Source organism: Protopterus annectens, chromosome 2.part0, assembly GCF_019279795.1.
Source record: "Protopterus annectens isolate FY-2018-M chromosome 2.part0, PAN1.0, whole genome shotgun sequence".
In the NCBI taxonomy this organism is placed as follows: domain Eukaryota; kingdom Metazoa; phylum Chordata; order Ceratodontiformes; family Protopteridae; genus Protopterus; species Protopterus annectens.
The window spans coordinates 1,735,692,231-1,735,718,950 of NC_056728.1; the positions used below are offsets into that span (position 1 = coordinate 1,735,692,231).

General features: G+C 38.1%; 1 protein-coding gene across 2 annotated transcripts in view; it reads right to left on the reverse strand.

Moving 5' to 3' along the window:
* Window positions 1-4,719: 4,719 nt before the first annotated feature.
* Window positions 4,720-26,720, reverse strand: part of EPHB2 (EPH receptor B2) — a 2,126,559-nt gene continuing 2,104,558 nt past the window's right edge. For both annotated transcript variants that reach the window (XM_044061768.1, XM_044061767.1), the window contains exon 16: window positions 4,720-15,078. In XM_044061768.1, the coding sequence (XP_043917703.1) occupies window positions 14,970-15,078 (109 nt within the window). In that variant the 3' untranslated portion in view covers window positions 4,720-14,969. The remainder of the gene's footprint in view (window positions 15,079-26,720) is intronic.

The window sequence follows — 26,720 nt, forward strand, 5'->3', positions numbered from 1 at the left end:
TTATAAGTAGGTACATATTATATGCTTTTTTATAGACTGAACATTCATAAAGAGCTCAGAGTAGTTTATTTTGTTACAAACCATGTCCTTAACAGAATAACTTTACGTACACTTATGATAATACTCATGAAACTGATTTAAATATATTCTAATCTACCAGAATGATCTTGCAAAACAGTCAATAAATTATGAGGTTATACCTTTGAACAGTCTGAATTGTTTAAAATTATTAATCATAAGGTTACTTGGCACGTCTAAATTTGGTACTATTAAAACTTAAGGAAAACAAATTCTTCTTAATATGAAGAAAACAAATTCTCCTTACTGTGGTTTTCCCACTAGTAAATTATATTAATAAGCAATTGTTGAATTTACAGGAAATGACAATTAGCATTTTTTTCAAAGGTGACTATTAAATACCAGATGGCTTACAAGCCAGCCTTTAAATTTATGAAACATTTTAGTCCACATGGATAACTATATTGTAAATTATTATTGAAATTGTGACAGTATATGTTGTTTTCTCTTTTAGGCTTGTTTTATGGAATTGATGTCACAAATTTTTAAATGTTAAACAACTCTTTTTTTCACACTGAAGATATGCTGCACTGTTGACTTCAACTGTGGTTGTGCTTTTCTTCTTTTTTTGCATTATGTCTATTTCAATTTGTAAATATGCAATCTGTTTTTGAGTTATCTTGCTGTATCGTTTCTAACTCTAAATGCATAAACAGTTTTATGTAAAAGGTGGTGGCAAGAATTTCAAGGTGTGAGCTTGAAAATGCTGAAGAAAACAATTTCTTAAAAATATAAGAATTACAGAGGAGTTTTTCCTTCTTCCAAAATGCAAATGCTGAGACATATTTGATAACTGTGGTGCAGTTTATCTGAAGTAACCTGGTCACTCTGGGTGCAGATCTTTAATATCCTCTTTTGTCCTGAAAAGCCTTACTGAAAAATACCACTGATTAAAATATTACACCATTCCAAATACTGCCAGGATGACATTTTCTCAAAAATGCATGAGCCAAAGTGATGGCAGACAAATGGTATTTCTTTTCTTACTCTCCTTCAATGAGTTTCCATTTGGTGACTCCTAGATGTCCCTCTATGCTTACTCCCTGATGCAAAACAGACATATAATTCATGTTGGAGAATTCTTTAAGCAACAATTAGACTACAGGGTAACTGTTTCCAGAGGACTTCATGACACCAGAATCACGCTGTGTTTCAAATCTCAATGCATTTGACTAAACTGAAGAACAAAAAAACATTTGCAACACTACACATCAGATAATCATCAGAAACTACTACCCTGAAAATGCATCCTCAAAGATTCATTTTAGTAAAATACAAGAAGTGGGGTGCTCTGAGCTGTCTGCAAAACAAACAGACTGGATAAAAACATGCCAAATGTCAGTTGTGGTGAACAGTTTCATCATCCACTCACTGCACAAATCTAAATTGTTGTTAAATTAATGGTCACTGTTATTTACACAACTGTTTCTGCATCACAACTGTAACTATTTCAATTGGGCTGAAGGAGCACTTCTTTATCAGCTTCCCTCAGCTGCATATAGAAACACAGTGAGAGGATTATTGGCATAAGCAACAGTGGAATCTTTCACAAGATCTCAAAATAATGCCAGTGGTGTGAATTTTCTGTTTTACACCACTGTACTACAACTGTTGCTTTTGAACACATGATGCATACTATACCTGACAAATGTATTAGTCATCCAATAATAAAATATCAGTAAGACAAAATATAATTTAATGGCAATACAATTTAGTATTACTTTTTATGTAACACGGAATCTGATGTCCTGCTTGTGCTATGGTGAGTAATTTCTGTCAGTGATACCACCACTGTTACAAGTGTGCAGTGCACTTGCACAAATTAACATGATCACCTGTTGTTTTGTCCATGGTAAAGTCACTGCCTGTAAAAACCAAAGACTACATCTGTAAGGGTAGTTCCCATAGTGGTATCCTGTCTGACCCCAGTTAATGACAGTTCATCCTGCTCATCTGGATTTTGCATCCAGACATAAAACAAAAATCCCTGCTTTGGCCTTAGTGCAACGTTTTCTTTTTCAGTAACTCTTCTTACCTTCTAGGGGTACAAACCTGAGTAGAATACAAAAATTAAGGTCATTGTCTCCTGACAGCTAGATCAGGCAGGATGTGGCAGGATCTCACTTATCATAAGGGAAGAAATGAATGAACCAATAGCGGTAGAAGAAAATGTAGAGTCTGCGGAGACATTGTTAACCATTATAGCACCTAATATCATCTCCCAATCGAGTCCACCCTCAATTTTAAAAGCTCCTATAAGCAGACTTGAGGAGAAACAACAACAAAAAACTCTCCATTCATATACTGAGGCAAATCACTTGCTACAAAAGTGTCTTGTTACAGTCTAAAAAACTCATATGAAGCAGTGAAACACTCAAATCCAGTCCACAAAAGCAGTAATTTGTCTTTCAGAGATGAATGCTGACATGACTAACACCCTACTGGGATTTGACGAATGCAACCCCAGACACTCTGTGTCCAGAGTGGCTGCCTCCTTTGCCCCATCAAGCTATGCCTCTGGTGTTCTGCAATGGATTCAAAGGGCCAAAGAAAACTTAAAAATAAAAATCATTAATCTTCCAGGGAGAAAAACATACAAAAAAACAATGATGCACTGGTTTGGTTGGAATGAACCACCTGTGATGGAAGAGACAGTAGTTAGAAGACAACAGAAGCAACTTTCTAAAAAGGATGGCTTTCAACTCTGTCAGTAATTTTCAACAGAACTGCTGCTCTGCTCCTGTAATGTCCAAATGATGAACATCTCACCCTCTTTGCTGTACTCTGCTACGAACAGAACATGAATGAAGACTCTCGCCAGCAACCACACAGTGCATCACAGACTGATCTCCTTTATTCTCACATACAGTTCATGGTAACTGCCTAATAATTGTTAAAGTGGTGCTTTTTGAATGGACAATATACATGCTCTTAAAAATAATCTCACAGATTTGTCTCATAAAATTATACATTTAATTCATTCAGACTGAAGTGATGCAGTTAAGTGATTCTTTGTGCTCTGTAACTAACACCAACATTCAAGAAATGTAGACTGGAGATATAATCCTTTGACCTCAGCATTTGTGTGAAAAATCATGCTACATCCACAAAACTCAAACAAGATCATGGAGAGTTCAGTTTTAAATGTTGAAGACATTTCTAATTTTACCATGCCTTTAGCATAACTATTTTGCCTACAGGGAACCGAACTGGGGGTAAAGTTTCATGTCATGCAACATTCTTTATCTGTGGCATGCAGGAGACTACAAAAGAGAGAGAGGAGAAAAGACATAGAGCATTTGTTACTGGGTTTAACATTAGCAGCCTTAGAAAACTATTGTTTTTTTATCTTCCTGGTAGCAATATGCATATGAAGCATAAAGACTAGCATAAAACAGGTATCTTTGGCTTTTATCATTTAAACAACATATATAGAATAAATCATGGTGGGCATATGCAGTCAATGATATCCAAAATCCTGTGTTTTATTGCACGTTAATGTAGTTGCATGTTCCCCCATGCAATGCAGCATATTAAAAACATGTACATGTTAAAACTTCTATGAAGGCTATACAAAAAGGTGAGTTGGGGTGGCATGCATGAAATTTTGCCTTGTTAGAAAGATTAATTCTTCTTATGTTCTGTTTTTTTCATATCTCTCTTTTTGCTCTTTGCAATGGCACACTGGCAAAATAAACATTAGGCATGTGGTATCTGCCCATGGCAACAATTTGTTAACATGGCTGGTGCAGTGGTGTAGTGGTTAACATTGTCACCTCACAGCAAGAGGCTCTCCTGTTTATTTCTCGGCTGGAATGCCTTGTGTGCAGAGTCTGCATGTCCTCCCTGCATTCGTATGGGTTACCTCTGGGTGCTCCGCTTTCCTCCCACATTTCAAAGACATGCATCTGGAGTGTTTCTCCCCGGGCCTCTGCTGAAAATAGGCTCTGTCCTAGTCGGACTTTCCTGGTCAACAAATGTTAAATAAATAAATGAATAAAATTTGTTCCTGCTTTCATAACAAAATACTTGGGTTCACTACAGGTACTTCAATCTCAAGCACTCAAAACCCACTGTCTTGAAGCCGAGGACTTGAGCTCCTTATAGCTGGAATATGCTGCTGCTGCTCACACTCAAATTCAAACACCAGTTTGGGCAAGCAGCTATGAGGGGAGTGGGGGGTTAGGATTAGAGAGGAGGAATTTGTTAGGGAGCAGGAAGGGAGTTTTAGGTTTATGGAGGAGATTGGGAGTTTTAGGTTTTGGGAGGAAAATGAAAAATTATTTTTATGAGGGGTCATTGGAGTCTTAGGTTTAGGGAGTGGGAAGGGAGTTCTCGGGTTAGGGAGATATCAAGGAATATAGGTATACGGAGTACAATGTTGGAGGTTTAGGTTTAGTGAATGATTGGGGACTTTAGGGTTGGGGGAGTGGAGGTTTAAGGTAAGGGACTGAGGAGTCATGATGGGAACTGGTTGGAAATTTTAGATTTAGGGTTTAGGTTCTGGTAGAGCTATGTAGTTTACAGGATCAGGTGATGGGAGACTGTAGAAATGAGAGTTTGGGCTAGTAGGAGTTACAGCACTTGCCTTTTCATGCAAGTGGCAGTGAACAGGAGTATTACTAGATACCAGCATGCAGGCTGCAGTAGTAGACCCAAAATATATATTGCTTGGAGAAGTAAGAGAAAAAAAAAGAGAAAAAATTATCAATTTATATCCTCCAGCTAATGATAAGAAGGTCAGAAGTTAAATGTCTGCTTTGGCTACTAATAGCTCACACAAGGACGCATCACTTATGTAGCTGTGGAGTGCTGGGAGGTTACCTGGTATCCCAAATTATTAGTTACAGATATCTGCCAGAAGCTGTACAAAGTGATGGCATACAAAACAGGCTCTACATTGAACAACAGAAGAGGTGTAAAAACACACCATGACTGAAGCAGCAAAAAAAATGCATATCTTTGTTTACTACATGATATCCTTTGGCAACTACTTGGGATGGGGTTGATGGGGACTGAGCTGCAGCACTGAAGACGCTGGAAGTAATACCTGTTATTTTGGCATTTATGCTTTTTAACAACATGATTTACTAGAAGGTACGGATTTACAAAGAAAACAGCTTCTTTAGTCAGTTTGCTTGTGAGTGTGTGTGTGTGTGTGTGTGTGTGTGTGTGTGTGTGTGTGTGTGTGTGCGTGTGCGTGTATTGTGTTTACTGGCATGTTTTACATTATAGTACATTATAAGCAGTGGTAAACCTAGATGCAGTACTCTTTCTACAATATGAAATCATATTTATGATCCATCTTTCCAACAAAACATCACAAAAATAACAAATCATTGCATTAATACTATCAGTTCAACAAAACAGTTTAGCATAGAAAAGTTGCCACCTGTCCCTCTTTGATCAGGACAGTCTCTATTTGGGCAGTTGAGTCCTTCAACGAAACATGAAATATAGCAAATGCCCTGAGATTTTAGGACAAAAAGTATTTCCTATGTTTCCTATAATAGCTAAATAAAACAACTATTTCGTATCTGGAATACTTCAATGTTACATGAAACAGTATAATCAAGTCAAATTCTATAAGACTGAGCTTTTATTTTTGCAAAAATGTGCACTATTTGTGGGCATGGTTTATCTTTCAAAGTCTTACATTACCATAAGAAATATCCCATTTTGGGCATCTAGAAAGGTAGCAACCTTAAATACATGTTCTTGCCTAACCCTAGGAAGTGAAGAGACTGAAATTACACTAGATCACTGTTTCAGTGGATTAGATCATGCAATCTCAGTAAAATAAGCAATCTCATTAAAATAAACAATAAAGAATAAATACAAATACTTAAAAATTATGGCATACATGTGCTCTTCTGAGTCTACCTGTTCTGAAAAGGTGTAACAATTAGCTGCATTTCATATACAAATGAATATGCAAACAGAATGTCAACAACCTGACATAGAAAGAAAGGCATGTACTTATCATTTGAATGGGCATGTTTGTGTGAGTGGGGGGGCACTGTGTTGCGGCCATGTTAGATAGAATAATAAGTCACATGCCACAACTATTTTTATTCTTTAAAAATAAGTTACTTAACACTGGCTGTCTACAACGACAATACTAGGAGTAACTGCTTGTATGCCATAAGCAAATGTATTCATAGTGTCACTATGGTGCATTGATGCAATGTGCATGTGAAATCAACTTGGAAAATGATTAGCAGATGTTTGTTTCTCTTTAATAAACTAAACTGGCATGCTGAAGTATGGCCACAATAAACTCTGGAAGACTATCACATATATAACAATCTGACATAGTGTGTACTGGCACAGTTCATATAGAAACAGTGTCTACATGAGTTACGTGAGCAGGGATGATGTTGTCCCTTACTGCTACATGCTGCATCACCTGCATCTATTTCTTTGGTTTCTTCTCACCTGGAATGATCACCAAGATAATGTCACTGGCATGTTGTTGAATTTGAGAAATTTCTCCCAAGCTGTGTGACCCTGGAGGATGTTATAATATGCAAACAGATAGAAGTGCCATCCCTTGTCTTGGGAGCAGGGTACCAGGGCTTGTATCACACTTCACCCAGGGCCACTACATTTGTTGTTTTATTTTAACTTGTGAAATACAACAGAATGATCTCTTGATAACTGGAGCTGGAAAAACATACATCACAATGACTTGTTTTGCTGAAGGCATATATTGGCTAGGTGTTATTGTAAAGCATTAGGACTTCATATTACTTTTTATTCCCTTGGCAAAAGGACCCTTTTGGCATGATCTACAGTATATACAAATAACATTAGTTCTGACAATATTCATGTGATGGTGACATGGCATGAATTAGTTGACTGTGTGTAACAAATTTTTTCTGAACTTTGTATACATATTAAAATAGAAAGAAAAGCTGTGTGGCTTTGTTATTTATTTATTTATTTTTTTTTTATATATAGGGACTGAATTCTGGTTTCACTGTGACGTGATAATCTAATAGCACACAAACCAATGCATCTATAAACACGTTTCTCTCTGCTGCATATGCATGGATCACCAAAATGTAATTAGAACATGTTGGTTCAAAGCTGCAAGTCACTTCTAAACAATAATACTGTTGACTACAGACATTTCTAAACTAGCAAAAAGAATCAGTATAAGGATACGCGTTGGGCACTGCTGACCTGTTCTATAAAATTGCAGACATCCTGGAATACAAATGGATCTACAGACAAATGCTGACTTTAATGGTACTCATTTGCCATCTTGCTTCACAAAAATAAAAAGATAAAAATCCAATGGCTAGCTGGCAAAAGCATGCACCCACGAAGTAAGAAACATATAGAACTTTTCTTCTAACTGATGTACCTGTTTTAGAAGCTCTCAATTTACATCACTGAAATGTTTTCATTTCTGGTGAGAAAACCACAGCATAAGCAAACGTATTTATGTACTCAGATGATGAAACATGTTTAGAAAATTCAGATTTCTCTCTGTTTGTGTTGTCTATAAAAAAAGAACAGTAAGCAATACAAAAGCAGCCTACAAACAAGGGTCCCTATTAGATCGATGAAAAATCAAAATCTCGAACAGCTGACAATTCGAAAATGCCATTCTTCGAAATCGTTATTGTGGGATCGCAGTACAGTGAAGATCAGAAAATTTGCCCTTTCCTCATTGTAGTGCGATCTCGGAGTTGGTATATATAATTAGCTGGGGGTGTGGGGGTTGCATCCCCCCACAATACCTATTTCGAAGAATGCCATTTTCAACTTTTTAGCTGTTTGAGATTTTAAATTTTCGTTCATATAATAGGAGCCCTATAAAGAAAATCCTCTTAAAAACAGAAAGAATTGTGATCTGTAGCGCAATTTATCTTTCATTTCAAAAGAAACAAATATCATCAATAGAGATTATCAGTTACTCAAAATGTTATACAGATGATATAACAAATGTCTAGTACAAGTCATGTCATCATCGACAGGTGGATTATGATGGATTACACTGATGGAATTCTAAAATCCTGAAAAGGAAGACACAGTCAGAAAAAATGCATATTCCTATGATGGATGGGTCAGGCTCCTAGCATCCAAACACCTGTGATTACTACAGGGTGTTTGTAAAAACACCTTTCTGAGCTGCTTTCACTATCTTGTTTGCAAAATATTACCACCTCTGGGCTCTGACAATTAGTATGTAGCAGCCACCACTGTATGCAGTAAAGGCTCACAGAGATTTTTTTGAGGCTGCTAATGTTAAACCAAATAAATAGCAAGATGGGGGATATACAGGAAACATGCCAGAAATGTATTTGAAGAATTCAGTGAGGCATGGGAAAGGAGGTGTGAAGGGCAAGAGGGTTTTGGGGTGACTGTGATGAGTGGATCTGGGTAGGGAAGCACGGCTGGAGGCAGAGAGGTGGTTACAAAGCTTTGCATGGTAATATTATAAATTTTGGGGTTGGGGGATAGGGCCTGTGTCACAGCAGTCAGTCAAGCAATTTTTTGTCAATGTAGTGGGGGAGAGACATTTACGTAATAGCAAATGTTGGTTAGAGATCTAGCATGATCTGTGAATTGCATGTCTACTGTACATTTTGAAACCTGTACTGCAATGGTTACAAAATTCAGTACAAAGATTTAGAATGAAAAAAAAAATACAAATTACAAAAAAAAAGAATAATTTGATAAGGGAAGATTCAATGCAGGTTAAAATTGAGTCCTGTTATGTAACTGAATACCCATGCACAGACATAAAATAATCCTGACAGGAAAGGTGCATCACAACACTAAAACATAATAAAATGCTTGTCTTCCAAAGGGAAGATTACTGAAAACCATTAGCATGAACCTTCGTTCTAGCTCTAACTAGTGAAATATATTAAAATAAGACACCACACTCAGATTTGCCATTAAATATCTTTTGCCTCTTGCTGCACTGGAAGTACCTATTTTGTGTTCCAAAATACAAAAGTCACATCCAAGACTGACTGACTTTGTGAATCACATGCATTTTAAAAAGAAGACAAGCTCATTAGTGAAATGCAGATATTGTATCTAATATATACAAACCCTAGTGCTGATTTATGCCATAGTAAATGGAAGATGCAGTCACTGCTGATATGACTGCAAAATGCACTGATATAACAATACAGCACCGAATATACTTAAAGTGGTAGCATACATTACTCCTGTCATGAAATATTAGAGAACTACACTGTACTATTTTTCAGGAAAATCACTTCAGATGACTGGCACAAGATGCCTTCTGGGCATAATTTAGATATGGTTGCACTTTCCTACCCCACCATACAAACAAGACAACAAAAGACCAGCACCAGAACTAGATCTGCAAGTAGGAATCTTGCATTTCAAAGGTTAAAAAGACAACAGCATATTCCAGCACTGCCAGCCAACATGTTTACATTTGTCATTAAACTATCAGAAAACATATGTAGCATCTCCCTAAAAAATGTCTGGTTGTCACTTCAAATACATTCACCACTACAGCCATTTCACACTTTCCCATGTGTAAATATGTTTGATGCACACTTACAGCAATATCAAACGCAGTAGCAAAGCTTTTCCAGCAGTGTAGCAGATTGCTGATTTTAGCAATGGTTGATGTTTTACAAAACATTACGCATTAGAAGCTGCAGTTTCAAAAGCTGAATGCTCAGCTTAATGCCATGCTGATGCGAATATTCACTTAAAAGTACAACACCTGCAACAAAGTTTTTTTGCGCGACAGTCCAGTGCTGTCCAATGCATAATTGTAATAATAAGCACCACAGGGCATTTATCAAGGTTTTGTTCTTATACACAATGGTACAAGTGTCAATGCTCTTGTGAGTGATTTGCTATAGTTGACATTTGGAAACTCACTCTGTGTTTTAACTGGACGTGCCTTTGGAAAGGAGCATGCCCTTTTCTCCAAAGGTTATGCAACCTCAAGGTAAGTGTCATTTAGTGAATGATTGGGGCACAGCTTCTCACAGTGAGGTACAGGGGAACTGCCCTTTGTAAAAAACAGTGTTTTGTTGTTTTTTTTTTTGGTTGGGGGGGTCTAAGGTGTCTAACAGCCACCTTTATTAAGTCAGCTAGATAAATGCAAAAACATCAAGTTCTGAGGTACCTGTGCATCAAACTTTGTGTAGTGGGTCTTACATAGCATGAAAAAAATATGACTAGTGAAGAATTGTTTCTTTAGTATACCATACACAGTGAAAAAAACTCTTCAAAAGAGCTGAGATTTCATCTTCCTCAACTTTTGACACATTTTTCACATTACATGTCTTATGTTAATAGTGTTATACTCATGTATCCTGTGTTTAACATTGCAATCCCATAAAAAGAATGCTAAATAGCACATATATGCTTGGCACTTTACCAACAACTGTAATGATGCAGTCTTTTTATTGTGCACATATCAGAATAAGACAACCCTAAATGAATTTCTTCTCATGATCACATTATAATTTTGACACCTGTCCTTTTTAAAGACAACATGCCAGTTCCAGGTAAGTGCCCACATTACATAGAATGAGAACCATTAATAACAATTCACACACAACCATGTTTTGTGCTGTTACTTTGTATGATTTTCTGTCCGACAGCCAGAATCGCTTCTCCCTATCATCTGCTCTGGTTACTTTCTGGTTGCTTTCTTAACATCTTGCCACAATTCTCTTTGAGTAATATCTAATGGCGCAATTTCAACCATGATATCACACATGTGACAAAATACTTTTTTAGCTGAAAAACAAGGGAAAGACAGAAACAGTGGATGCTTATCTCAACTCGTCTAAACTAGCATCTCGTATATGGGAAATCATGAAAACTGAGTTTTCTATATTTTATCTGAATATATTCCACAGACACTTACTTGCACCATGAATGAATCAGACACATAAAGCAGCAATGTGCATGTCACTGGGGAAATGTTTAATCTGCCATGTTTCCATAATATGGTCACCTCATAAAACTTACTATACTGAATTTTGCTTCAAGCCTACCCTGAGATACGAAATTTGGCACTAAATTACTTTTTGACAATGTTTGCAAAGAACGAATAACATATTTGGAAGTGGCCATTAAACGCTGTTAATGGCCTAATATATTCACAGTGTCAGGTTTGCATGATCACAAGTGTAAACACATGGAATAAGGATCTGCAAAACATACAGGTAACAGACACATTATCATCCTGAACTACTTGCTAAAGCAGTCTGAGTTATGAATACCTGAGAGCAGCAAATGAATATTAAATATGTAAAGAGCAGCAGACAAAACCCGATAAGAAACGTTTGAAGTACACACTGAGGTAAATCAGCAGCATTTAACACTTGTAAATGTTTTAATGTCTAAAATATTCTTAAACAACTCAGCAGACACTCAGGTACTGCCCAAAGAAAGAGAAATCATTCTGATGCAATGTAAATGTAAAAGGTCAGTATGCACTGTACACAGAAGTGACTAAAAGGTAAAATGATTTGGATGGAGATGCTAAACATACAAGGATTATCTCTGCCGGCACTTCCATATGGGAAGTACCATGGCAAGCATTAGAATTTTGCCTGGCTCAGTGGCACAGATGAAGGATTCCCAACTGCATCCCAGCAGCAGGGTTTGACTAGTGGCCTGGCAGTGGGGAAGACTGAAAAGGAAGGGGGTGGAGTAAAGGGGCATGACTCACTCACATCTTCCGGTGAGGGGGGATTGTGTACATGCAGAGGCCCACTAGACAATGCTAACTTCTTGGTGGAGACCAAGAAACTCATGCTTCTGGAGTGAAGCAGGCATGCCTGGTGAAAATTCCCCTTGCAGAAGTACAAGGACATCCACTGCTGTCATCCTGGTGAATGCCCCTCCCCTATACTTCTCCAGGTCCATGCATTAGGGACAGAGGAAACTAAAAAGGAGAAGATCTCATAACATTCCTGATATCTGTCTGAATGATGGCCCCCCCCTGGCTGACTCTTGACCCAATGATGGGGAACAATGTGACTGGCTATTGAGGAAGTTGATGACTGACAAGACAATGGATGGCAAAGAGTGCAAAATAAAACTGCTAAATTACACTTTTAAGACATCATCTAATTACCAGATAGCCCTGCTAGTCTGAAATTAGCAAGGTTAAGACCACTTGACAGTCCTGTTCCTACCAGAAGCTGCTTTTACCTTCAAGGTTTTATCAGCTGCTATTTAAATATTTCAGGAATATATTAATACTAAATAAAACACTCTGTGCTTTTGCTGGTTTATACATACTGCCTTAATAACACAGTACTTCTAATGAGATTTCAGAATAGAAATAAACACCCTGCCTACAAAGCTATCCTGACTCACTTGTCTACGAAAAAATAAATGCATACTCTCCAGAATGTAAGTTCTGTAGGTCTGTAGTTATGACAGGATTAATTCAATCTATTTTTTCTTAATAAACTCTTAAACCAGTTAAGTACTACATTGATCCAAACCCATTCCAGACTTTTAAACTTCTAGTAAGAGAGTCCACGGTACCACTATAATATACACTTCCTGAGAAGCATTTTAATGTTGCTTCATATTGTACTAAATATGTAAACTGTTGGCACTACTAAATGAAACAATTCATGTTCTCTCAAGCTTACACAAATATTCTGTGAAAGCAGGTACGACAAAGCATGACACTAGTGGTTTATTAAGATGCACACTTGGCTGTGCGTGTGTGTGTCTTTGCTGGACAATGATGCTGGCAGAAACAATCCGTGATGAATGACTTCCTCAGAAAAAAATGCAACAGTATACCATCCCCTTCTTAGGATCAGTGGAGGGATATCAGTCCACCCTTCTAATGGACAGTCTTACTACACTTTGCAATGAGCAAGCTGCTGGAATGTTATGGCTTCAGAGGTGCTGGGAAGCAACTTTATTTCTGATAGTGAAAGTGAGCCACTGTTCTATTCAGAAAATATGTAGAAGTATTGGTCATTTTGTATTTAGCATAAAATTCCAGTTCATTTGGCATAAAACTATTACTTATATCATATGTTCCTTTTTTTTTTTAATTTGGAACTGAAGACCTAAGTGCAAGGTGACTTCCATGTTGCAAAATGTTGTTTGGCCAATTACATCTCCCACTGTAGGAACCCCATGGATAACCAATCAATGCAGCACCTGCTAGAAGACTGACATTGACCTTCTCTTTAAACCTAAGGCAATACCCTTGATGTCCCACTGTGCCAGCAGTCATAGTTTGCTTAAAGGCCATTGCTGAATCTGGCCTCATATTATTCTGCATCAGTGAATATTGCCCAGAAATGTGATAAAGTCCATGGAGGTCTGGGTTATCTTGCTAGCATTACTACATGGCATGGCAGCATTACAGCAGGAGCTAATATTGTAAAACTGACTGGCTAACAGGACAAAGTATTAACAATGGGAGGATAAAGTCATGCAGTGCAGCCATGTTAGTAAATGCAGTTTGTAGCCAAACATTATTCATAAACTTGAACTAACATGTAAAAAAATTACAATGTTAGAATTCACAATATCAACAGTATCAACTTATCTAACAGTACTTGAATGTACACATAATAAAAAGGAATGAGAAATAACAGTTGGCAGTTACTGCTGAACTGATCAATACCAACGTGGCATACTGATAACACTGCTATGGTAACGACTCCAGTCAGGATAGGCCCGTTGTATCAGTGACAAAACTAGTGAAAATAAACAGGAACACTGCAGTAGCAGTTACTGTCATCTAACCATGATTGGCCTAGCATATCATTAATAAAACTGGGGCAATTACTACCACAGTGGCTAATACCACAGTTCACCTAAAATGTTTCTAACCACTGTGAAGCAAATGTTATTTTGATTTTAGAAGTTAAAATGTCACTAAATTACATATTATGCATTATTCTGAAATCTGGAGTGCTACAGCACAATTAACCAGGCAAGAATACCACTTTATGCCCACTTCTTGGCTATGCACCTTGTACAGAACAGACATCTTAAAGTTTGGAAGAATGTATCTTAGCCATGCCTGCTCTACAAGTAGCTGAGAAAACATTTATGTTCGTTTGAAAGAATACAAGGTTGAAACACATTCACAGTGTAAACAAGCCACATTACAAAATGCATCACCAGAAATAAAGGAAACTGATGGTGAAGACAAACAAGAACTCAGAACAGGAGGAATGGCACCTGATACATTAGAAGTGGTTGAGGGAGTCAGGTGCAAAGAGGAACACTGTACGAGAATGTTACAAATGACTGCTGTTCATAAAACATTTCCAAGACAGACAAGAATACAAATGGGTGCAACCAGAAACCACCCTCCCAGCCTAAGGAATAAACAGGCTTTGTTACCTCTTCAGTAAAGGAGTCCTAGTGCTTCTGCCCCTACAGTTTTAAATGGGAGAGCTCATTCAAGGTGGCACATATCCATTTTTTTAATGTCAAAGTGGCACCTATCCATTTTATAGGAAGTAACACTGAAAGTTCCCCATTCTTGGACTCATCCTCCATTTTGCCCAAACTCATATACTCTGTGGGGGTCTGTCATCTTCAACAGCCTTGATCATTTAAGGATCTTCTCATTTCCACAGTGGAACAGAGTACCTGTCTGTCAGTTCATGGACTGAGTTCTGATATAGTTGTGAATAGTATTTCCACTTGATCTTTACTTCTCCCACATTTCCCCCCAATTTCATAAAACTTCCTTTGCACTTCTTGAAGTGCCCTTTGCTTCCATGTTGAAGTTCACAAAGGCTTCCTGTGATCAAGGCCCCAGTCACATTACATATGTAAACGGCTCGGTGTCAAGTTGGAAATGTAGTGGGATTGTGGCTCAAACATATGGAAGGGTCTTGAGATGTCTCAGGTTGGGCTGGCAAACATCACACCTCCAAAGGCTGTATCTGGTTCATTTGTGCTCTCATAATCTGAATGCTATTTAGTATTTTCTTCTGATGTCCTGCTAAAGTGACTCCAACACGCAAGATATCCCTGAAAGGGAAAACAAAATATGCATGTTAGTTTCAAATATTTTTCTTATTGTTCTTTCAGGTATAAATTATATTATTACCCCTTAAACAGTGCAATATTCAGACAGTGTAAGGCAGTGATTAGAATGCATACCTTTGAAACAGAAGATAAAAGTTCTGATTTCAGCAGAAGCCCTTACCACACAGTCTGCATTCCTACATCACTATACAAACAGAAACTGGCAAGTCAACTCATTACAATTAGTGATGAAAACAAATATGGTCTGTACTTGGAACTAATAGCTACTCTCAATATGTTGCTAAACTCTGGAATAGCATCCCCACACAAATAAAAGTCTCAGGCAAACTCAATAGTTTTAAATGACTGCTTAAACAATATCTTAACCAATCATGGTCCTGTACATGCTCATCACCCAGTCAAAGACTTTGTGCTCACTGTACAATACCCTCCTTAAAAAGAATACTCTCAACCTCTCACTGAAATAACAAAACTATTTTTATACATTCTGCCAATACAATCCACTTAAGTTGCACATGGTCTTTCTCTTTAGTAAGTTCTACCTCTGTAAAATCTTAAGATGTATAAATGTAACTACTGTATGTGTATCAATGTAAATAGAAATATAACTAATCTGTGTTTAAATGGAACCAAATATAATGCAATGTAAAGAAACAGAGCTTTTCTCCCCAGGCCTCCACTGAAAATGGGTATTACCCAGCTGGACATTTCCGGTAAAAAAAGACAAATAAATAAATTGAGAAACAGCTCCGTACCCTAATTTCATCTCCACTGCTAAGAATTCGAGTATCTGAAAATAAGCCTGCACAACAGCGATGTCTCATATGCAGCACAACAGACAATGCTTCAGCAAGGTGAGATTCACACCTTACATTGATAAAGATATGCTTGCATGAGTGTTTATGTGACTAAAGCAAAACGCATAATTACACAACACTGGTTGTTAAACACCTTTTAAGTTAATTTGCTTACTGATATTAACAACTGGTAGGATGTAGTCTCTTTTCTGTGTCCACACCACATGGTGAGATGTCTGCTTTATTTTCTGTATTCCTCACATTCACACCCCTCAACTGTCCAGATTTCAGAATGCCCAGATTTTGTCTTCTATTTTTGGTCTGTTCCTCATAAATATTTGTTTTCTGGTAAATGATTGGCAAATCACTGAGAATGGAAGTATCCGAGTTACAGACTTCAAGGCCTTCAGAAAATTCATGCAAATGGAAAACCTGTTATTCTATCAACTTTTTAAGCTTGTAAGAGCAATATTTAAAAAGTCTCCCTATTTTGGGGTCTTTGTTCCCCTATTATTTATGGCTTTATCCAGATTTCTTGCTTTAAGAGGTTGAGAGGAATGCTTACATTGCCCACAGTTTTGAGATTCATGAATTCAGGTCTAACTTTGGATTCAGAAGTTAAAAGGTAAGTTTACCTAAACCAAATACAAATAACAGTGAAGTATGAAGGAAACTGTCATGATAAGTGAAAAGCAGGCAAAGCAAAGAGAAAGAAGAAACTAAAAGGTACTGTCATCATTATAAACCTCCCTTTTCATGGGGCTCTGGTGTCACGTCAACATTAGTCAACATAACCACATCACCCAGAGCCAGTGTTTACACTATCATTTATAAATTATTGATGAAAGATAAATGTAGTTACAACAGTAAGTACCAGACGTTCAAAGACCCATGTCTCTGCACTGCATTTTTTTCCCAAACACAAGGTGGTGAAGTAGTCTTATGTAGATATTTAACACCCATTGTCTTTCAACAGGACTGTTCGATAATGGAAGCCTGATTAGTGCTTTAATTTTGATACAATAAGTTTATCACCCTACCAGCCTACCAGCAGAGATCGTTTGTGAGGGATATCTTCTGATGTTCATGCAAAAAAAAGCCTGTACAAGATCATCTCCAGCCTGCCTTCTCTTCAAGATAAAAGTGATCACTCATCCACAATATACATTCAGCAAAGCTAAACAACACACCATAAGTCTCAAACTAATCAGCACCAGAAATGCGAAGCTTTGTCCACAAGAGCAGGTCTGCGAAACAAGGCTGGAAAACTGGAATGTCACAAAGTACATTCCTCCACCGTTCAAATAATGAGAGTGAAATAAATATACAATCCTACTAGTAATATAATAAATAGAGATTAGCACCCTTAAATGGCAAAAAGATAAAAAAGCACCCCACGTCATGTTGATAAACTGTAACATCCACTGCTTCATCAAAGCAGGAAACCAGGCATGGGCAGTACCTAGGAAACATTAGTACCTGGCCAGCTGGACGATTTGCTACAATATCAAATACCACTGTAAGGAAATCATGTCATGTAGTAATTATCAGAACTCCTGGATGCTACAAAGGGAACTTACCTTTGAGATACATACTTCCCAAACAGCTGTGAAAAGCCTACAGGGGCATGACCAATTTCGTCTGTAAATAAAACTACAGCTGGAAATCATTGAAGCTTTCTGATTTCTAGGGCAAGTAATACAGACTCTTGTAATTCAGCCTCATAAGCTGATGGAGATAAACTCTGAATAAATACTGCCTTAGAAGCATAATGTCAGATTAGAGGACACAGAGGGCACAATTAGCTGTTTTCTGTTTTTTCATTTCTTTAAATGTTTAGAGTTTCTAATACCTTGACAGGAATGGATTTAATTCCTAAGTCAGGGTGCAATTGAAGTTTGAGAAATTAGTACTGCTTCAGTTGTTGATGCTTGTCAGCGGTGTTCTTCTTAATACCTGCGAGTATCTAGACTTTCTTCTTTTTCTGGGGGTTCATTGGTGTTAATGGTATCAGCAGCATATTTTAAGTATGTTTGAAAATTCATTTTTATTACCCTGTCACTCCCACGACTGTTCAAACAGCCTGGGTGTCCTTATTCTAGATTGCTCCAGTTTCTGCTTGCATATCCTGGTATTTTACTACTTTATGTTCCTTGCGTCTACTTTCCTGACTGTAATGGGAGACTCATCTGATCAAAACGTCTTAACTTTCAATGATTCTTTGTCATTCACATTTCAAAGCTTCTGAAGTACCTGCATGCTGTTTTGCTTGCATGATACTCAATGTATCAGACTTGGCAAATTATTCTCTCTTTCAGTATACAGACCCTAAGCAATGACTATATGACAGCTAGCAAAAAGATACTCCACTGTTTCTAGTTCTGTGCTTATTAACCTACATTGGTCTTTATTTTCCATTTTTCTCCTGTGGACTTCGTAAGCCCATGTGTACATTAGCTTGTGTTACCTTATTAATCTTTCATGTGTCAACTCCCCTCTAATATCACCCACCCCATTCACCCACTACCTTTCTTTCCACCTTACTAACTACCTTGATTATAGCAAGCTCGGATGCTCATAAACCTAACTACTTATTAGACAGCAGGAACGTCTTATTGTAACATTTGTTAATGTCTATTATGTACTTCGCAGATGATAAAGATTCTAGTTGTCTACTGATGTACTATGTTCTTCATCTGTCACTATGTTTGTAATTGTTAATTGCTATGTTGATCAAATTGTTAAATGCTATGTAAATCCAATGTAGCTACTGTCTGTATATTTTAACTGTGAAGCTTTTCTCCCCGGGCCTCCGCTGAAAATGGACCTACGTCCAGTCGGACACTCCCGGTCAACAAATGTAAATAAATAAAATAAATAAATAAATAAATGTATCAAATCTTAATCAACATACGCTTGCACCTGGAGTTCTGTATTCACCACAATAATTTTGATGTCCATTTTTCTTTCCTTTTTTCTCTTTCCATGTTCTTTCCATTCTTTTTGATTTTTAGCACTTTGTGATGCCACCTGTTTTTTTTTTTTCTACTTCTGGTTTCAGCAAGAACCTGTAAAGAAGTTTCTAAGTTCAACTGTTTGGCTCACTGGTGCTATGGTAGTTAGACAGGAAGTCTGTGCTCCGTGAAATGTTCAGTGCTGGGGTTTGAGATAGAAACAGTGCTGCAGGAGAAGAATATCTTTTGAATGGAGTACAGGAGTAAGCTGACTTATTTAAGTGTGGCAATATAAAAATGTGGGACGAACTGCTATAAATGGGACATATGCTATCACATCGGAGCATCTGAGTAAAAGACTTGCACTAGATAACTCTGTTTTGCATGAACACACAGCAGAAAGTCTAATCTCTTATTTCTTGCTATTACATAGGATTTGAGGGGAGAAAACATGCTGGCGTTCTCGAAAATTTCTTGATTTAAGTCTAAGTGCATAATAACAACAGCCGTAACTATGTGGACAGAACTGGATGTACAGTTAATAGGCAGGCAAAATTATATAAAGATAATTATCAATTTGTGGAAAAACTTGAAAAGAACAAACTGCATTCTTTCTGGTGCTCCATTTTACAAATATTTTTCCAACTCCTAGTGGCAGGTGTTACCTGTTCAAAATTCCACAGGAGTCTGTGACAAATATTTTGGTTGAAAGATGAGTGCCCCCCAACCGGTTTAAGGAATGTGATAGTATGTATCAGAATAAGGGTTGGACGAATGATAAATGGTTAGCAGTATTCCCAGGAAACTAGAAGAACATCAGGTACAACTATTCCCAGGAAACTAGTAAAAAGTCAGGTAGAGCTTAGGGTATAAATGTTAAAGCTGCTGAATAAACTTTTCTGGCTGGAAGTTGAAGAACATAACACTTTGACAGAAGTAAGACTTTGAAGTGAAGTGATAATTCTGGGACAATATGAGCAGAAATAAAACAGTGGCCATACACTGACTTTTGTTCTTTACGGAAAATTGGAATAAAGGCCCAAGCTCTGCTTGAGGCAGGGGCAGCTTGTGCTATCGGACTGCAGGAGTGCAGACCCCCCAGCTATAACATGAAAGAAAAAGAATTTAAAGAATAAAATAATTAACGAAGTCCCGGAACTCGAACTGTGCATGCATGCTTGGTAAGTTCCGGGTTTCTGTAAATCTGGACTGCTGTTAAACCAGTCCGGATTACAAAGAGAATGCATCAGTGTACAGATGCCCAGGCTGGAAGATGATCAGACTGTCGCATCTGCAGTCACATATGACGTGGATAGCTCTCACTGCAATATACAGGTATTATGTGTGTGTGTAAGGAAAATGCCCCAGTTAAATACACCTGGTGGCTAGAATTACTCAGGCTCAAACTCTGTACCACGGGTACAGGTAGCAAGAATTCTCTACCCACCACCACTTGTAAAAACTATCCAGATTTTTGCCCCATATTTTTGATCTGTTCTGTTCCTCATATAATCTGTGGTTTTTCTGGATTTTTGTAATCAGTGAAGGATTTAATTCACTAAATAATGACAGGCATTTGAATTTCAGACTTTATATTCTTCAAAAAATACACGGTAACACAAAACCTTTTATTCTATCAATTTTCTAAGTTTATAAGATCAATATTTGAAATTTGTCCCTATTTTTTGGGGCTGTATTCCCCAATTATTGGCTTTGCCCACGTTTTTTTGTGCTAAGAGGTTGAAAGCTATGGTGAGAACTTAATTCACTGAATATCTTTGGGACTGTATTCCCCCATTATTGGCTTTGTCCAGGTGTTTTGTGCTAAGAGGTTGAGAACTATGATGAGAACTGAATTCACTAAATGATAGCCATTTAAGTTTCAGTCTTCCTGTATTTTACAAAACAGCTGATTTGGCATAGTGGTATGATGCTCTGACTGTAGTACACAGGGTCCTGGGTTCAAGTCTTGGTAGTGAAATGCATGGTGGTAACACAATATTTTACTCCAGCAACTTTGCAGGATTATACAAGCAATGTTTAAATGTGTCCCTGGTTTTTAGGCTTTTGTCTGCCCCCATAAGTGTTGGCTTTTTTCCAAATTTCTTGTGCTGCAAAGATGAGAGACTCTGTTGGGTGTTGAGTGGATTTTACAAGGGGATGAGAGCTTCAGGGGAAGACAAATTCAGTGCTGCTTATGCTGAGTCAGACTACATTGTTAATCGCATAACAGGTTGAATACATGCTCTTGAAGGTTGTAGGTTCTACTCCCACAAAATGTTGATGCATTGCTGATATCGTACTTTTAAAGGGGGTGGATGCTGCAGTCCTGAGAATGTCCTCTTTGGCAGAGATACATAGTAACTATGAACCTGTTATCAGTTTGCTATCCATTCCCTACTGCAATATTACTAGCTTATCATTTTTTAATGTAACATAGGCAATTTATTCCTCAAGAGCAACAGGCACTTTATTTGTACATGAAACAATGAAATATAAAGTTGCTAGCAGCAACCTCTTCATTAGTTACAGATCTCTTTAATTTGAAATTATTTAGATGACTTTTACTTCTGCAGAGATTGTGCATATTTACTGATACTGGTGGATTGTAGAAATTTGAGTAGAATTTTATGAAGGAAATGTTCTGAATTGAAGTGAAGAGTATCCCCCGCTCCAAGGTAGACAAAAGTACTACAGTGGCTTTTCATCTGTCCTTGATTTTGCAGAATGCTCTAGTTTTCTGTCACATTTTTATACTGTTGATTTATGCTTCTTATTATTCAGAAAATGCATGTTGTTGCAGTGCCTGTTGATGTGTGTTTAAGTAGCAATGCTTTAATGATCATCAGGAAAGCTTGTCTGAGATTGTGAGATGCAAGTAAGCTTTAATAAGCATACTGTTAAAGAATTAACACTGAAAGCCTTTTTGTTGTTGCCATGCAGAAAATATTTACATAACTAGATAACGTATCAGCCTTAGGTACTGAAATGCATATGACAGTATTTGTAATAAAGGACAGGATTACAGTATTTTCAGAAGCTCATTACATTTGTTGGAGACCTGCAGTCATCTTTGCAGGCTTTACCCGTAAACTACACAGAATGTCATTCTATCATGTGTGGTCCATAACCTGTGCAGTAATCCTTTAAGCAATTTATCTTGAGCTTGTTTCTTGTTTGCTGTTCATTTTTTGCTTTGATCATGGTTTTCCCATGAAACAAGTAGATAGCTGTTATCAGGCAGCAGGTCTTTTTTGGATAAGAAACATTTTTACAAGTGGGGGTATCACAGAAATTGCTACTTTCAGCATGTTACTTGGTACTTTTATAAAACTGAATATAAATTATAATTAGAACTGCAGTGCAAGGAGAAGTGGTTTGAGTTGAGTGCTGCTTGTTTTTCTTATACTTGATTTTGACTAGCATTCCATTAATGTATTTAAAAAGTTATTTATTTTTTCATGCCTCACAACCTTTTTGTTTCCATCTAGATATTGAGTAAGCTGTCATGTAGCCAATGCACTGAAATATTTTTTCTTCTTCTCCACTTCATTTTGTCTTGATTGGGCTCTCATAATGACGGTTTGGCACCCAGGACAGCGTATTTAATTAAAGTCCCAGTTTTTGTGGTTTTGAGCATTGCTCTGCCCCTTTCTAGCTGGCCACACCCCTTCCATTTGGCCCCACCCATTCAGCTGTCTCCTGCAGCCTCCCCTGGATATGAAGTCACCAGCCACTACTCTGGATCTTGTGTTTTCATTTATTTATTTTGACTGCTTCTGAAAGGATGCAGTTTAAATGGATGGAGTGGGGAAATATCTTTTTCTGTGAACTGTAAAGATATAGATTTTATTTAAAATTTCTACCAGATCCCACTTTAATAGAACAGATGAATGAAAGATCAGTGAGGTACTGACAAAAATTATGGCCTTGTATGAGCTTGTGCAAATAATGAAAACATCAACTCTAGAGCTGTAGACTAAAGTTGGGGATACAAGACAGTTGTAGAAAGATGAAGACATTGAAGCAAAAAAAATGGAAAGGCATCTGTTAAAACTATTCTTATGCAGAAAGAAAATGTCCACATACACCACATGCAGAGAACTATGTTCCTTGTACATCCCAAACTATTATAACTAACTCCAAGGAAGCCAGACCTGCAGTAACCTGCTGCTTAAACTTTCAACTAAACCTGTACAGTCAACTCAAAAACGTGTATAATTACTGAAGGGAATAAGAGGAAGGTAAAGTTAAATACATCATTTACCATAATTGCAGATATTTGAGTATACTGATGTTATAGTACTGTGTTTTGGGAATTCCTGCCATGGAGAAGCCCATAACAACCTGAATACCAGGTACTAGGCTCTTTTATAATCCCCCAGCTTGCTGATGCCCTTGTCATCAGACATCAGTACATCAGTGGTATAAAGGGTCATCAGTCTGTGCCATCTTCAGGTTTTTCTTGTCTGAGGTGCTGAAGTCTGATGTTCCACAGACAGAGCACAACCTACCTCACTGAGTGTACTGAGACATAGTGACACTTTGTAGAAGAAAACGGTGTGGGGGAAAGGGGGGAAGGTGATAGGTACGGTACTCACTACAACCCCAGGTACTGAAGAAAAGAGGGGTAGAAGGAAGGAAGAGGCTATTGCAACATTTATCTACTCAAACATCTATAATTTAGGTAAGTTATTTACACAACTGTGCTATGCCCATCATAGTCAGTGTTACTGTACTAAGTCTTGGGAGGACTCCAAAAGAAAAGATAATAGGATGCCTGGAGAGCAATCTGAGCTGTGAACACAAAGCTTTGCAGGATGGCAGAGACAAACCCAGCTCTGGCTATGGATATTGCACTAAGGTGGTAGTTTTTGCTAAGGTTGTGTACAGGAAACCAAGTAGCTGCCTCTAGGATGGACTGCATTGTTGCCTCTTTCAGGAATGCTGTGGTAACTGCCTTTGCCCTTGTGGAATGAGCCCTGAGTCTGCCAAGATGAAATGAACCCTGAGTCTGCCAGGAATTTATTTTCTGAGGTGAGGGTACAAAAATTGATACAACTAGCAATCCATTTGTAGACAGCCTGCTTCCCCACTGCTTTCTACCCCTTACCTTCTACAATTACCACCAAAAGTTGATTGGATGTGTTTGGGAATCTTCTTCTGTGGAAGTAGAATCTTAGTTGTCTGTATACATCCAAAGAGTGAAGAATTCTTTCTCCTTAGATCAGGGGACTGGGTAAAGTTTGTTAAGGCAAACTGCCTGGTTCAGAGAGAAGTTTGATACTACCTTGGGTAGAAATGAAAAGTTAGTTCTCCAAATTACTCTCTCCCTGTGGAAAATGAGAAACATTCCGTACACATAAGTGCTTACAGTTTGGATAGATGCCTGATTGATGTGAATGGCAGCAGTGGGTAGTTTTTCAAGTAAGTAATATGAGGAGGGCCGAGGCTGCTAGCTCAAATGGTGGTACTGTGAGTTTTTCTAGCATGTAATTTAGATCCCAAGAGGGAGCAGTCTCAGGTGTAAGATTTCATTCAGACAATGATTCATATGGAAATGAGGGTAAGCAGGTGAGGACATGGGTAGGCATGCAGATACAACTGAAGCATGCCAATTCACACTAGTGTAAGACAGTCCTTCTTTACATATGAGGGAGACATATTCTAATACTAGTTTTAGCACTGATTCTGTGGGTAGAATACCTTTTTGGCTTGCACCAGACAGAAAACCTTTTTTATTTTGCTCATAGGATTTTATTGTACTAGGTTTTCTAGCCTCCTGTAAAATTGCTAGCACGTCCTCTGAAAAATATACCGCATGGACAGGATTAATAGCTAATCATCCAAACTGACAAGTTGAGTGTCCTCGGTTTGAGATGGATGACAGACCTCTTGCTTTGTGTTAGGAGGTCCCTGGAGTGGGATAGTGTAGTGATTTGCCCTTCACTGAGTTTGAGGAGGAGGAGAAGGGAAAACTAGTGTTGCCTGGGCCAGTAATGAGCAATCAGTATTATCCTTTGTCTGTATATTCTCACTTTCTGAAAACCTTTGGAGATTAAGAGTATTAGAGGGAAGGCATACACTTAAAGTTGAAGGAGAAAGCATATGTTCTTCATGCCCTTCTCTGGGGGGAGGGGTCTTGAACAGGACTTGGTGATCTGCATGTTTTCTGAGGAACAAAAAGATATATCTTTGGCATGCCCCATTTGTGTGTCAAGTCCAAACATTTTTCTCTTTGCAGCATCCATCCATTGGGGTCTAGGAGGGATCTGCTCAGACTGTCTGCTAACAGGACATCCTGAGCTGGGATGTAAAAATGCTTTACGAGATAGACACAGTTGTTGAGACGCTATCCATGTCTCCTTTGGTAATCTGGAATGAGTGTCCTCTGCTTGTTGATATACCACATTATGCAGTATTATCTGTCAGTGTCTCTGTTGCTCCTGGCACCAGTTTTCTTTGAATAACTTTAAGACCAGAATTGTTGCTATTGTTTCCTTATTGTTGATTGCTGGGCTGCCAGGTGCCTGCCGATTTGTCCCTTGGGCTCTGAATTCTCTTAGGAGTACATCCTACGAAAGATCCAAGCTTTCTGTGGTTAGCATCTGGCCTACATCTTGGTGTTGAAAAGGATCTCCTGGATTTGCTTTAATACTCTACTCCAACCACAGAATCTCTTTTATTCTGGCATGGTAGGAGAGGTGTTGCTGTTTCTAAGGACTGTTGGTGTTGGGATAGTAGTTATCAACCACTGAAGTTTCCTCCCGTAATTTTGTCAGTGGAACCATTAGGATGCAATAGGCCATGTATCCTGTCATCCCCAGAAATTCCCTTGCTGTAATGGTCAATTGGCTGTACAGATGCATATTCTGATAGGAACATAATATTGTCTTTTGGTAAAAAGGTCTTTTGTTGGACAGAATCTAAGTCTGCTCTCAGGAAGGTAGCTCTGGAGCTGGGTATCTGCTGTGACTTCTAGACATTCAGGGTCAAGCCCACCTTCTGAAAGCAATCCACGGTGATTTGTGTGGGGATGCTGCCTAAATCAAACAATCTTCTAAATATAGGTGGTTGTAGACCTCCTTAGTTCTGCAAAAGGCAATTACTGGTGTCATACACTTATTAAATACTCTGAGTGCAGTAGATAAGCCAAATGGTAAGGCATAAAATTGGTAGTGGGATCCGCATGACTGAAAACGAGGACCTTACCAGTGCTTCTGAAGGATAGGAATATGAAGAGTAGGCATCTGTGAGATCCAGTACCACCATACAAGTCCGTGGAAAGATGAGGGGCAAGGTTTTTGTAGGGTTTACATTCTTAATTTGGATTCTAGCAGAAAAAAGTCCAATATGTGTCTCCAGGTCCCTTACTTTCTTCATAATAAGAACAGCCATGAGTAGAACCCTATTTCTGCCTCATCGGAAGCAATTGGTTGAATGGATCCCTGGTGTAAGAATGCTTTTGTGAGGGGTGGAATCAGACTTCTTCATTGTTTTGGAACAGTGGGATGCTTACAAAAGGGTGGGGATATCCAAAACTGCAGGGAGTAACCTTTTTGTGTAATCTGTAGTACCTGTTTGGCTAGAGTAATCCGTTTCCAATAAATGAGAAAGGTGGCAAGCCTTCCTCCTATATAAGCAGGGGAATTTGGGCTTGGAGTAGGATTTGGAGGAAAAGGGAGGGAGGTGCTGAACATGGTGACAGTTGCTCCCTACCAGGGGCTTGGCTTTTAGACCCTTAAGGTCTACAGTGACAGACGGTTGTCACTTCCACTAATACATAGGCCTCCCCCGAAGGGTCCAGGACTTGCTTGGATAATTTCTGTTGCATCTGGGGAAAGGGAAAGTAGAATTCCTTTATTGACTTCAT